General features: G+C 51.5%; 1 protein-coding gene across 11 annotated transcripts in view; it reads left to right on the top strand.

Annotated features, from left to right (window-relative positions):
* ZC3H18 (zinc finger CCCH-type containing 18) overlaps nt 1-14,281 on the top strand; it is a 44,011-nt gene that overhangs the window by 25,220 nt on the left and 4,510 nt on the right. For 5 of the 11 annotated variants that reach the window (XM_035566325.2, XM_035566320.2, XM_035566318.2 and 2 more), the window contains 7 exons: nt 3,960-4,160; nt 5,097-5,222; nt 6,360-6,461; nt 8,104-8,247; nt 9,972-10,124; nt 12,222-12,382; nt 12,974-13,170. In XM_035566325.2, the coding sequence (XP_035422218.1) occupies nt 3,960-4,160; nt 5,097-5,222; nt 6,360-6,461; nt 8,104-8,247; nt 9,972-10,124; nt 12,222-12,382; nt 12,974-13,170 (1,084 nt within the window). The remainder of the gene's footprint in view (nt 1-3,959; nt 4,161-5,096; nt 5,223-6,359; nt 6,462-8,103; nt 8,248-9,971; nt 10,125-12,221; nt 12,383-12,973; nt 13,171-14,281) is intronic. The other 6 variants (XM_035566319.2, XM_035566323.2, XM_035566324.2 and 3 more) reach the window with 3 other exon arrangements.

The raw sequence follows: 14,281 nt of genomic DNA, 5'->3' as shown, positions 1-14,281 counted from the left end.
GGGAAGGAAGGAAGCACTTTTCCCTGGGAAGCCTATTTTCCGGCTGAGATTAGAAGGGCTTCGGCGTCATTTGCATAATGCAGGAGGAGGAAGGCTCGGCCACGCGGCTCGACTTCCCCCTCCGAATTCCTGGCGGGCTCCTCGGTGCCGTGCCGCGCACGGGGCGGTCGGGAGCTGCTCCTCCTCGCTGCCAAAGCGGCGTTCGGCTCCAGCGCTCCGCTCGATTGCTGTAACTGAGCGCCAGCCAACTCCGGGTGAACGTGTTCGTTCTGGAAAATAAAGCTTTTAGTCATTTTAAGGTCAAAGTGGGCTTCGGAAATAGCCGCGCTCGTGCCCCGGTGACGCACAGTGCTGCTGCTCCGGGCGCTGGAAGGAAACGGAGCTGCTTTCACTGCTTTCGCTCGGCCTTTGTCAGCCCCTTTAACTCCTTCTGTAATGTTTTCACCTGTTGTCATCCAACTAATTAGGGCGTTCGTTCTCAAAGACCTTCCTCCGTGTCCCGAAAGTTGGAATTTGGTGAAAAAGGAGACCTGGGTTCGCACACACGCCTTGGTCTCGTGCGACTCCTTTGCCGGCAGCTTTGCTGCACCTCGGCAGCGTGCTCATCCGAGGCTGAGATCGTAAAGCACAGGACCTGGCCTCGTGGTTCAGCACCCCAAAACAGCACGGCTTCTCTTCTTCCCCCCCCCCGTTAGCCTTGTGCCAGCTCCAGCTGCTGTTCAGTCCCCACCATGGGCCAGCTGGACTCGCTGACCCAGCAAGAAGCTGGGTCTTTATTTTTTATTTTTTTCCTCCCTCTTCAACCAAGGAGGTGAATTGGCTCACGGAGAGCTCTGACCAGTGCCACATCCAGCACAGGACGGGAAGCGGAAATGGCCCAGTTGCAAGAGTGAAAGGTGGGACAGCCTACCCCAGGATCGAGCCATGGATAAAGGCACCCAGCCGCACAGCACCGGGAGCAGCGATCCTGCTCGCTGTGATGCCGGGCAGCCCCCCGGGCTCGGGCCAGCTGCCTGCCTCCTCTCCTCGCCTTGGGGAGCCCCGTTCCCAGCCTCTGCTTTCATCCCAGCAACTGCACCCCGTCGGTCTGCAGCAGTGAACGTGATCGAAACGCTGACTGTTTGGGCTGCTAGCCTGCGACAGCCTCTTCAGAGACACCCGTGCAGGCTGTCACTGGGACGTTACTCCGAGGCAGATGGCGAGGAGCTTGGCAGCTGCTCAGGTTTGCTTTCAATTCTGCCTCCCGAATTCCACCGGAGGAGGCGAGCCAAATGGCATCAGATACAGGTCCCTTGTGTTAAGTTGAACAAGTTTATTGGGTGATGCCGCATGCCGGGCACGCAGGCAACTCTTGGGGAAAGACTTTGAAAATGTCCTGACACGCGCATCGCCTTTCTTTCTCGGCTGTAGTAAGGTGACGTGTTTACTGCTGAGTCAAAAGGCAAAGCGTATCCAGAAACGAGGCTTTCTGTTGTGGTTTTCCTGGGGAAAAAAAGCTCTCCTCCAGAAAGTGACTTCACCGGGAGAGAATTGCATCAAACCAGCTAATAGGTGCGAGTAATGAGACTTGCTCTCGTAGTCGCCTTTGCTCCAAGCCTTAGAGTTAAGTGCGAGCTGTTCCCACGCGGGGTCTGGGCAGAGGCTCAGCACCCAGGCTGTGAACGTGGGCAGGTTTGTGCTCTTTTTGAGAGAGAGAGAGATTCTGTAGGAGACTGTTCCTTCTGAGAACTGCTGTGGGATTCTTATCTGCATCTCGAGGTGGGAACTGCCTCTGTCCCAGCAGAATATTCCCCCTGCATCTCCCAAAACCTGCGGACTCGAGTCCCCAAGGAGAGGACACCGGAGAGGGACACAGTCTAATGATGTTTGCTGGCATCCTCACGTCGTGCTCTCCTCCTCCTCGCTGCTGCTGTTTATCCTGCCGCTTGATGCCAGCTGACTGGGCTGTACCTTAGCTTCTTTTCTCAGTCCTGGCGAGGGCTCTTTAGCCTTATCAGAGTCTAATTAGTAGGTCAGGTCTATCTCAGCCCCGTGTTTGGAATCATGGTCTTCCTCCGTGATTAGATACCCAGATGTAGCTGCAGATGTAATACGGCAAAGTAGACCAGCCCACTGCAAGTGATGCGTTAAACAGCGTGTGTTGGAGCAGTTCTGGAAAGGGTGATGATGCTAAACGCAGATTCTGGTGAATAATGCTGAGCCATAAGCCCGCTTGGGGCTCTCTTAGTAGGCAGTCAGCAATTTCGTGTGCTGCTACGTCACCCTCAGAAGCATCTTCTGGGGCCGGAGTGAGATTTGTGGGACCGGCGAGCATGAAAGAAGAGCTTCTCCCCCTCCAACGTTCTCTATGCGCAGGGATAGATGTGGGACAAATCGTAAAATTGATGGAGTTGTATCAGGGAAGATAGGGAAAGTGTAGGAGGCCGTGCTGTGCGTGTGCAGGTTTGGCAGGAGGTGAGAGGTGGTAGGAGCTTAACTGAGTTAAGGCGGTTTTTGGTAGCGCCAAACCAGGAGGTGATGAGGCTCCCTAGGGACTGGTGAAGCCTTCAAAGGGAAGAAGAGGCTGCTGATGAAGGGCTTTAATTACCCCATTGTCTGCTGAGAAAGAATTGTGGCAAGAAATGTAATCCGTGGAATTATTAGAAAACTTTGGAGGTTGCTTTTTTATCTCGAAAGGTAGAGGAAGTCGTGTGGGGAGTGGTTGCTTCACGGTGCTGTGACTAATAGGGTGGTACTGGCTGAACCTGGGGCTGGAAGGTGCTGTCCCTCCCCCAAACCCTCAGAGTGAGAGGGTTCATTAGCTGGAGAAAAGGAATAAAGGCGTAATTATACGGGTAATTTGATGAGCGCAATAGACTTCATAAACCTTTAAGCAAGCATAAACTTTGCCTAAAACCTGACGAAGAAGGTTATGAGCAGGTAATTGACCAGTCATATGCAGGTTAGAGTAAGGGTGAGGAAAAAACCCACGTTAAATCATCCATAGATAAGAGATGCGATAAAGCCTGGCCTGAAGAAACTCATTAAGGAACTATCCTGTGCGGATGCTGAAAAGTTAGCGCTGGGTTCTTTTCAGAGGGTTGTGGGGCAGAGTGGAAGCCCTGGGAATGAAAGAAACAGGTTAAAGAAACAGGTTAAAGAAACAGGTTAAACACGGCCCGAGCCATAAGAAGGGGAGGGAAGAAACGTCTGGGTGTCTAGGCTGCCCCGTCAAATCTGCATGGTTATCAAGAGCAGGAGAGCGCGTGTTCAGCTGTGTTTGTAAGCACCTAGAGAATAATGCGGCGATAAAACAGCCACCGTGAGCTCGGCCGGTGAGGTAGGCGTCCCCTTCGTACGGGTAAAAATGGATCAGCGTGCCTTGGCCGCGGTGAGGCTCGTGACACAGCCCCACGTGGTGCTCTGATAAGGGAGCTGTAGGAAAGCGATTCAAAGTGATTCAGGCTGCAGCCCTTCTCTTAGGGCCTGCTGCTTGTTTCCGGCACCTTGCTCTGTTGAGATGGAGCTTCAGGTGCACACCCCAAGGCTGTCCTCGGCCTGGGTCTGTTCAGGATTTTCGGTGCGCCGGGGGCAGGTTTAGGTTGCTCCAGTTCTCACCGCCTGGCATAGCAGGAAGGAAGGAGCAGCTTCTGGGTTCCCTGCCCTCTTGTCAGTGCTTCGCTCCTTGGAGGCACGGAGCCGAAGCTGAAATCAGCTGGCAGGTCCCAGGTCAGCCTGACAAAGTGGTTCACAAAACTGCAGGTGCTGCTTTTCGAAGGGCTTGTGGTCACTGTTTTACAAAACAATAGCTGTTCTAATACTTACCTGCCACAAAATGATGCTGTATATCCTGCAGTGGAGCTTAAGAGCTGGTACTAGTATGCAGGACAAATTTTTGAGATCTTTTCCTGGCCCTGTGTTCCTGTTGGCCTTACGGTATAAAATGACCCCAGGATCTCAACTCCTCTTTTGTTTTCCAGCCGCCAGCCTGAGCCACCAAAGAAGGAGAAGGAGGCGACCACGATTACCGCCGCTCAGTCGAAGAGGGCAGATGAGTGGAAGGACCCGTGGCGCCGATCCAAGTCCCCCAAAAAGAAGCTCGGTCTCTCCGTCTCTCCCAGCCGCGCGCGCAGGCGCCGAAAAACCTCCGCTTCGTCGGCGTCTGCTTCTGGCTCTTCAAGGTAAGTGAAGGCGAAGAGCACGTCACATCCAGGCCTTGTAGTGCATCAGGGAACGTGGCGTGCCTCTTTCTTGCTAGCAGGAGGTGTCAGCGTGTTTGGGGAAGCGATTGAAGACTTGCTGCTCAGTGACTGTATGGGCACTGGCACGCGGGAGGCGGCGAGGTGGAAGCCAAAGGGGGCACGGAACCGTGGGTGCTGTGAGGAGATGTGATCTGCTGAAGACTAAGAAGAGGGGGAGGTCCTTAGAAAAATAGCTCTTAAGGGAAATTCGACTCAGATGTAGGTCCACGTAGCTCATCTAGATGAGAACTGACCTTTATAGGAGAAGGAGGAGAATCGAGTTGGAACCTAGTCTAGTGGAAGGTTTTCCCTGTCCTTGACGGGGGTTGGATCTTTAAGGTCACTTCCAACCCAAATCGTTCTATGATTCCGTGATAAGCTGGATCCATTTCCTTTAAATGTTTGAGCTTGAAGCTCCTGCAAAGAGGAAAAAACGTATCAGAGAGGAATGAGGAACACGGCGAATTGAAGATACGGATCTTACAAAGCAAAGCCCTCCTGAAGCAGATAGCTTTTCTCACTGGAATCGCTGCACCTTTGATTTTCCTGTTTTTCTCCTACATATGTGACCCAGCCTAGCAGGAGGATTGCCTAGTGAAAAGAAGTAAAATTGTGTGGAAGGAGCTCTCAAAAAGGGATGGAAAGTCATTAGCTAAAGGGAAGGATGTCTGTTCAAGGACACAAAGGGCTCTAGCAGCAGCAGAATCGTGTCTAAAAGAAAAGGTGGGGTGGGGAGTGAGGGGAGACTCTAGTCCTGACAGTCCTTTGTGGAGAGGGTGGGCAATTTTTGGAGCAGTATTTGAGAATGTGGGAAGAGTGTACCTTGGTCTCCCAGGACTTCTCGAGAGGCACTGAATTTAAATACTTCTCTTGCAGGTCCTCTTCTCGGTCGTCCACCTATTCTGGGTCAGGTTCCTCCCGATCTCGTTCCAGATCGTCGTCCTACAGCTCTTACTCCAGCCGCTCTTCGCGACACAGCTCTTTCTCAGGCAGCAGGTCCAGGTAATGGCTCTTTGCATTTGCAAGTAACGGTGTGCTATGTCCCAAGCACTTGCTAGCAGCTACTTTTGGTGCTATTTAAAAGCAAATAGCCAGCTCTTGAGAGAAAATATTTGAAATACTTTCCTGTGTGAGCTGAATACGATAGACTGCCAGGCAGCGTGTTGTTTCAGTCGCTGAATGAAGTAGGTGTCAGCCACCCGCTCCTCTCCCCAGCACTCCCACCCACGTGTACGCTGCTGCTGTGGCTGGGCTGTTTCCCATACTTGTGGTAAACGAGCAGTTGTAGGAGCCTGGCTGAGATTAACGTTTCCGTCATTTGCATTTTATGATTGGAAGAAGCTACTGGCATCTCTTTTCTATTGCACTGGGATTTCTATTTAAAGAGGCAAATCACATTTCTTTAATAAAGCAGTCCATGCAGTTTTGTCTTGTGATAGACTCGACACTTCAAAGTAACAATCCTGTGTCCCATGCTGATTAAACGCAGGCATGTTTATAACTCTGCCACTTCCTTGCCCCCGCAGACAGTTTCCCAAGTCTGGAATATGCATAGTAGGAGAACTGGCTCCCTAGGTAGGAGACACTTCTTAAGGGCTCAAATGCAGAGAGCCAGAGTGGATCACACAGCTGATGAGAGTGCATGGCTTTGTTTGGAGGGGTGGTTTCTCTAGGAGAGACTCGGGTGGGAATTGTTCTAGACGCAAGCACCTAAGCTTTTCTAGCGGAGCAGGCTGACATTCCCCAGCCACCCCGTTCCAGCCTCAGCTGAAACAAATCATGCTGGACTTGCAAGTCAAAATCCTACTAACTATTCTTTAGACGTATTTCCCCCAAGGAAAGAATATGAAGAAAGTCTCCAGGTATTGGTGTGGAATATCTGAGGGTGGCTCTTCCTTGCAGCCAGCCGTATTTTTTTCCTTTTGTTTTCTACTTCTACCACCAGTCTGGTGACACAATTTGTTGTTCTTAGCAGAGTCCAGATATGAAACTAGGATAAGCTCAGACTCACTGGGACTAGTTCCTCAAATGCAGTCACCAGCCGAAGGAGGGAGTTGTGGGCTTAACACACTGCTAAGGAGACCGAAAGCCTTCTGCAGCCCCAAAGACTGAGCCGAATGATCTCTCGTTCCTTTCTAGGTCACGGTCCTTCTCATCTTCACCATCTCCTTCCCCAACACCATCTCCACACAAGCCGCTTCTGAAGGCTAAAGGGGAGTTATTACCACCTGCTGGTAAAGGGTAAGGTTTTGTGTCTGTTTCGATAACACAGCCCAGAAAAGCCTCCAAACGGCAGCCTAATTCCTGACCTGAGTCAGACCCTTCTGACCTGCTTGACAGTTTAAGGAAGAAATGGAAGATGCAAAACGTGACCTCCGTAGAATGGTGTTTAGCTTTGCATGGCTGATTAAATGATGGCACTCTCACTTACTAAAACCAAGTTAAGCTGTACAGGTATCCTTAAGAATTGTATGTAGACATGCGTGTTTAAATACACGCACAATTTGCTGTTTGAACATTGTGTGTGTGTGGATATGCTTGTGTAGGATCTATGCGAAAGTTTAATTCATTCATCTACCGTAGCTTTAGTTAATACACAGCCTTAGAATAGCAAAGTGGTTCAGACTCGTCTACTCTTCATGTTGGATACAAATCAAAACAGCATTGGAGCTGTGAGACTGTTTGTTCAGCAGATTATGCCTCTGCTCTTTTAAATACTTGAAGTTGCTGTTTCACAAACCCGTGTAATACACAGCAAGTTATGGATCCGTTGGAGGGTGTCACAACACCGTAGTGATGTCACCGTTTTTAAGGTGACCTGCAAATGAATTACCCTACGGGAATCCCCCTGAATTCTCCAGAATATGGGACAATAGCCCTTGCCAGGCTTTCTTGTACCTTGTTGACCTGCTTTTTTTTTTTTTTCCTCTTAACTCAAAGGGGTCAACCCTTAAGGACACGCTCCCTGCCTGCAGCAATGTTTTTACACCCTTCCAGTGTGCATTGCGGTGCTGGTTTGGTAACACACAGCTCCAGCCAGCAGCCTGCACCAGCACGGGGATTGGTTTAGCCACGTAACATCGCGTGTGCTTAATCGCATGCTCTGCAGGGGATGAATCCAGATATTCTTAAATACGAGAGGCGGAATTAACAGTCTCTATTTTAGTATGCAGACAGCCGCCTCCTCCCCGGTTAATAGCAGGTGTGACATCACTGCAGGGAATGCTGAGCAGTAACCGGCCAGGAGACTAGAGCTTGGAGTGCTCTGAGCCCAGAAGTGAGCAGCTCCACAGTAATTCCCATCTCACGTGGTAGGTGCCGTATAAAGTCACCAGAACATTGTGTAGTGGTCACCCATCCACTATTCTGCAGGGTAAGGCAAGCAAGGGACAGGTCAAAGGGACATCTGCACACGTGTACTCCTTTGCACCTTGCAAATCCGAGTGAGGGGAGAGGTCGTTTTTTGCATAAGCGGCGTGCAGTTTGATTTTGAGGCCCGATTGACAGATTTTAAGCAGGTATATGCGTTTTGGATAAAGAAGTGTAGACTCAAATGGCTTAGAAACAACAGTGATTCTGCACAGTCTACCTCATGAGCTGATTTGCAAGTAGAAAACACATCAAAAATTGGCTGTTTTTATAGGAACTTGCCTCTGGAAAGGTGACTTGGTTTAGAATAGTGGAAACAAATGCCTTTCAGTGAACCTGTGTTGTTTAAGAGTGGTTTGGTGAAATAAGCTTTCTTTTCCGAGTGTCTGTAGCTACGATAATCGTATCTGTTTGGTCAGCACCAGGTACGAGTGTGTTTTATCGCTTTTGGAAATGCCTGTTTTCTGTAATCTGCTGAATTTGATCGTGCCCATGAAAATTTTGATCTTTGTAGTGAAAAATCTGTGAAGAAACTAGCTGCCCTTCCAGTCCCTCAGCCGCTCGCTAAAATTACAACAGCTGCACCAGAGCCAGCCAAACCAGGGGATAATAGAGAGGCAAGAAGGAAGGAACGTCAGACAAGGACTCCACCCAGGAGGTAAGAAAGCAGTGGGGTGGAGTGAGGTCTGGAAGATGGAGCAAACCCTGGGTTTCTCTCTAGAGTACCAGTTCCAAGGACTCTTGATATTCAAGATGTCTTTTTCCTGGGGCAGGAAGGAAGGGGGAAGAGAAGGGGAGGTTTGGAGGGTGAACACCAGTGACTTGCCACAGCAAATGGCTCCTGTCCCTAAAGGGCTGGCTGGGTGATGGAGTAGGTGGAATGCATTAAATGTACCAAAAAGCAGCGTCTGCAGTGCAAAAAAATGGCCAGTTTTGGAGCAGCTGCTTGGGGAGGCTGAGCAGGGAGGAGGCAAAGGCGCGTTTGGTCCGGAGAACAGATCGGACGTGCTGGAGGGTCAGGATTTGGGCCCTGTTTACACGTGCTAGTATGCAGGAGGTGTTTATTTCTTCTGTGTGGTCCAGGACCTGGCTCATCAGCCTCCAGCAGTGCAGCTGGAGGAGACGAGGAGCTCCGCGATGTGCTCGGAGCCCAGCGTGCAGCTTGCTGGCTCCCCTGCCCTGTTTTCTCTTCCTGGCTTCATCCTGTGCGACTAGTCTGAGCGTTTCAAGAGACTTGTTCTGTCTGTCCTCTGATTGTTTTCGTTGTCTCTTTCTCGTTCCTTTGCATTTGAAATGAGAGCGTCTGCTGATAGTTTGCAGACAAGGAGCACTTGTCTGGATGTAAATGTGTTTATTGGGCTTCAGCCATTATTCTGTATTTAGAAGCGTTACAGAGCAGATGCAGGTAGCGTTGCCTGTTCTTGGAGGGACTCTGAGTCGGCTAAACACAGCTGAAACTCTTCGTGCGTCCTTCTTACATCGCAAGGTGTGAAATAGCAGTGTGCTGCCTGATTGCCTAGTCTGTGGAAGGAGCAGTTTGGGGGACACGAAGTAAAATGCAGCCCAAATTTAATACATATGTCCTTATTATGGGCACGTGAGGAGTCTGAGGATGTTTTGTGCCTGCAGTAAGGCATACATTGGTTTTCGTGGACCACTGGATGGTACTTTTTATCAGTGTATTCTGCAGGTAGCTGTAAATCTGTTTTCTGTTCAAGTTTTTGGAAGCGTCCGGAGTAGATTCTTAATTTTGCATGGGATTACCTCTCCTTTTTCTTCCCGGTAGCTAAAGAAAGGCCTGGGGCTGAGCAGTTATAATTTCTTTTCCATAGAAACTCCTTCAGTTCTACTTTGTTTCACTTAAACCAGTTAATCATCGTGGATGCCTTAAGTGACTTTCCCTTATATTTTTATTTCAGCCTTGGTTTGTTTTTTTCTTGCATGTACCCACACCACCTCCACTGCCCGGTGCTCTCCTTGCTGCGCAAACGACAAGACAGCTCTATCTGTGCTAGTACTGGTGTGTTACTCAAAAAACATGTATGGTTATTTACAGAGCCTGAAATACAAGGTAGTCCCAAAATAGCAATTTTCCTTTGTAGGAAGCATTTGCTCCTGGCGTCACCAGGGGACTAAGGAGCCTTCAGCTCCCTCTTTGTCTGGCTCTGATGAGCATTATTCAGTCTTGCATAAAATATCTGCTCTCCAGAAAAGAGATCGGGAAGACAATGCTGAGAACAACATCTGAACCGATTACATTTGCAGAGCACCATTCTTTCAGACGGGTCAGGACACCAGCCGGAACTGTCCCTAAACGGTTCCTTCTAACCCCATTTCGCCGCCGAGCGCAGCGGGGTGAGGATGTCGTTTGCTGTGTTGCAGGCGGACTATCAGCGGCAGCATCAGCGGCAGCGCCAGCAGCTACAGCGGTTCCAGTTCCCGATCTAGGTCCTTGTCTCGGTCTCTCTCCAGATCTCATTCCAGATCGTCGTCTGCCTCAGTCTCCCACTCCGCGTCTGGGTCCAGGAAGTCCAGGTACAGCCTTGCCCCTCCGTAACCTTTGCTGAAGCAGCAGGGGCTGATAACTAATTGTAATCGTTTGGTTTCTCACAAGGAAAGCGCTCTCAGCTTCAAGTATCAGCGGCTGTAGGTAACTAGGGCATGGAGCAGGATTGTCCCTTCGTGTGGGGTTATGAATCCCACATACCAAATCACGGTACTACTGCGTTGATAGAGGCCCCGTGGCTTATCCAAGGAAGTAATTGGTCCTGGGTGCTGAACTGTCCATGTTTACCTAAATTATGGCCAAACCCCTTCTCCTGATGGCCAAGTCTTAACATTTTGTCTTGCTGGGGGGGAGCCAACACCCCATAAATTAATTTATTTACAAGTAACAGTTTAGGGCTGAGGAGTTTTGCTGTTCTAAGCCTCTGCTGCCTCCAGTTACCGAATGTCCTTAGGGAAGGTGCTTGGCCTGCCCGGAGAGGTAGGTCAGAAGAGACCTAAAAGGCCCAGCTAATGATATTTTTACTTTGCTGGTGAAGTTGCACGACCAGTTCCCTTTGTATTTAGCCCCAAGTGGGTAGTTATAAGGCTGTTAATCTGTGAGATTTGTAAACAGCTAATTCCCTCCAGTAAGGAGTTGTGAAGTGAACCCCTTTCAAGTCCTTCCTGCAGATTTTTTGCATCTGTTCGTAGACTGGAATCCCCAAAACTTCCCAAGCAGCCTTGAAACGCAAAGCTTCCCAGTGGTAAAGTACGGATTTAGAAGCAGACCTATCACCTAAAGCCGGTGGATGAAACAGGGTTTAGCTCCGACCATTGTTAATTCCCACGTGTGAACCCCGTGAAACTCCCAGATTCAATATCCGCATTATTTTACAGAAATGCCAGCTTGTTTACCGCGTGCTTGGCACGTTCGTCAGATCAGGCAGGTGATGCAAGAGGTTCGGAGAGCGCTCGGCTGTGCGAGGGCTTGAGGGGAGAGGATGTGAAAACCTTCACTGCAGGTGTTGCTCGTGCGGCACCGGGCCGTGCCGGCTGCTGTTGTGGGCGTGTGGACGAGGAGGGAATTTAGGAATTAGCCCGTACCCAAACCAGGTTTGCTGTCACAGTTGTGTAGCCAGGAGCTTTCCCAAAGGATTTTCTGACTCATCCAGTCACTGCTGTGGCCTTCAGTGAGACTTTCTCCCAGGATTTAGCCCTGTCTTGGGTACCCGTGGGTAGCAACTTGGCAGCTTGCTCCAGGTCCGCGTTGCAGCTGCTGCAGCCCCTGCAGCCGTGCACAGCCCGGCTTTCACTGAGCGAGCCTGGATCTCGCCAGCAGCTGCTGGGGTGCAGAAGTCGGTGTGGCCTGCAGAACCTGCTCGAGAGGCTGCGTAAATATTCACACGGTTAGGATACAGCTGGTCCTGCGCGGCGCTGGGAGCCGTGCAAGCCGGGTCCCAGCTGGCTGGGATTTGGGGCAAGACTGTGGGGGAGACAGGGCCCCCGAAGGGAAATCCACCTGTTTTTGGCCTAGCCCTGCTTTTCTGTCTGGCGTGCTCCTAAGTAGAAAGCCTTTCTTAGATTAATATGACTGTCTGATAGTTTTAATGTTGTGAATCCATTAGAAGATAGCCATCTTAGAGGCTTCCTTCCCTGTCATTACCACTCCTGGCAGCGTGTGCCTCTTCCCAATAGGCAGCTGGGCTCTCCTGTACCCTGAGGAGCCGGGCAGGAGATTTGGGCTGTAGGACTCGAGGTCTGTGAATAAACTCGTACAGCAAAAGCACTGCCAGGAAACCCTTGACCTGAGCCGTAACGCTGACATGTACGTGATAGCGCACACCCTGCTTTCACTTTTTGTTTACCTGGGGTAACAGTGACCTGCTTGAGTGTTGCCTTAATCCTGTTTATGAATAAACAGCACTTTCTAGACTTTAACACGTTCAGGATTTTCATATTGTCTGCGCCCCAGGAGGCGCATCCTTTTGTCTTTTCCCTGGATGTTGCCTGCCTGCCTTAGGAGCTTTCTGTCATCCCAGCCACTCTCTTTCGGTACACCGGGGGAATTAAAACCAAGCTGTCTGTCGCATCGCTGCCTGGTTCTTGTTGCGTTTGCGACTGTAACGGGTTGTTGGCTCTTTCCAGGTCCCTGAGCGTGAGCAGCGTTTCTTCTGTCTCTAGTGCCTCCTCCAGCAGCAGCTCCGTGCGCAGCGCTGACTCCGAAGACATGTACGCGGACCTGGCCAGCCCCGTGTCCTCAGCCAGCTCCCGATCCCCAACCCCGGCGCAGCAGAAGAAAGGTAGAGGTACCTGGTTTGGTATTTTCGTCTCTAAGAGGTACTGGGGAAAGAGGGGAGCAGAGATCTGCATGCAGCTTGCTTGATGATGCTGTAGGCGCCAGGAGAATCAGTCAGCAGGGCACAAGTGTCTGGCAGAGTCAGGTGAGACCACGGAAGAGGGAGGCTGTGGAGCAAACGCACGTTCACATCCCTTTGTCTGCGTGTCTGTGGTGTAAAGATGCCTTTTCCTGCCCAGGAGTTCTGCCTGGTGCTCCCTCATTTTTGTTCTCTTTCACCACTGCAAGGTGATGGTGATATAGGCGCTTTATATATGTAGAAATAAATATATATAAAACCTGGATGACTCCGGTATCAGGTTGTAATTCCTCTGTCCCTTTTAGACTGCACCAGAGGTGGCGGCAAGAGCCGTTTGTTCTTTGTCTTTCATGTTAAGTGTTCTTTGCGGAAATTATGGTTTCCTGGATCTTCTGACCTTGGGGCCACACGCCACGCCAGCTGGTGTGGGCTTTTTCAGCGCTCGGAGGAGCACCCGCTCGCCCTGCAGGCAGGCGAAAGGAATTGGTTGCAAGCCATATGTCTGCACTCTGCTTCCAACAGGAAAGTCAAAAAAAGAAGACAGCGCTAAAGAGGAGAAGCGGAAACGGGACGCGTCTGCTCAGCTCCTGAAATCGGCCAAGCCCGCGCAGGGGAGCAAATCCCAGCAGCTCCTGCAGCCCCAGCAGCCCGCAGCCCCCCAGGCTCAGCAGGGGGGCTTCAGTGCTCACAAGGAGATCAAACTGACGCTCTTGAATAAGGTGAGAGGAGGGGGGGGGGGTGCCATTCCCTCTGCCCCGGGGGTCCGAGGAGCGGACGGGGCCGCGCTGGGGCTGCAGGCTCTGGCAGAAGGGGAGCTGCAGGCTCCGTGCTGTCGGGATGAGCTCGGGCGGGTAGCTGCAGCTGGGGCTGGAGAGGCGGCGCACGGAACCTGTCTGGCAGCACACACCCTGCGGTGGCTTCAGCTTGGGACTGTGTTGGCGGCTCCCCTGGGGCACATTCCTGCTGCAGCTTCAAGGGCTGTTCCCGGCTTTCTTTCTCGAAGGCCGCATCCCAGGCAGCCAGACGGAGGCATGTGCGGGGCCTTGCCCGCCGAGAGCATGCTCCGCGCACGCTTCCGAGTGAGCTCTCCTCCCCCTGGCCTGATCCAGAGCCAGCTGCTGACAGGTCATTAGCTGAGGCAGGGGGTAAAAGTGGCGTAAAGGAGCCTGCCCCCCGCGGCGAGCCTGCTGCTCTCCCCAGCGCTTACAACGGAGCCCGATGCTCAACTTCAGCGCAGACTCAATCCAGATCAGGCGAGAGTTTGACCTCATGGGGTTCTGTGCCGGAGCAGGGCGTTGGCTCCCGTCACGTGGCTGGGTTCCTGGTTTTATTGTGTTAATGTTTTTTTGGTTTTTTTTGTTTTTTTTTTGTTTTTCTGATGGACTGAATTTCCCGTTGCTATCTGAGGCCGCGGTTTTCCCTACTTCCCTGTGCTGTGACGCCAGGCGCCTTTATCGGGTCTGTGAAGCGTGCTCTGCGGGGAGGAGCGTGCAATTACACCTAACTGCGGGCTGGCACAGTCGGTGCTGGACCGAGGCGCAGCTCCCCAAGCCTCGTTGACATTTGCTATCCTTGGTGCTGCTGAAAAAGACTCCCCGAAGTGCTGCTCTTCTCCTGTTTCTGGCAGGAACGAAAATAGCCACGACACGCAGCCACGGCGTTGGCCCCGCTGCACGGCCCGGCTGCCAGAGGCTGTTGCTGCTCCCTTGCAGTGGCAGGGGACTTATGTGGTGGCAGGGGAATTACGCGGTGCCGGGGACGGTGGGGACTGGAATGCACCAGGAGTTTAACAGGAGATGCGTTTGCATCAGCGAGCCAGCGCCCCGCGGG

The sequence above is a fragment of the Cygnus atratus genome, chromosome 12 (genome assembly GCF_013377495.2).
Source record: "Cygnus atratus isolate AKBS03 ecotype Queensland, Australia chromosome 12, CAtr_DNAZoo_HiC_assembly, whole genome shotgun sequence".
Taxonomy (NCBI): Eukaryota; Metazoa; Chordata; class Aves; order Anseriformes; family Anatidae; genus Cygnus; species Cygnus atratus.
The sequence above is the reverse complement of the archived record's forward strand: the minus strand, read 5'-3'. Positions and strand labels throughout refer to the sequence as shown.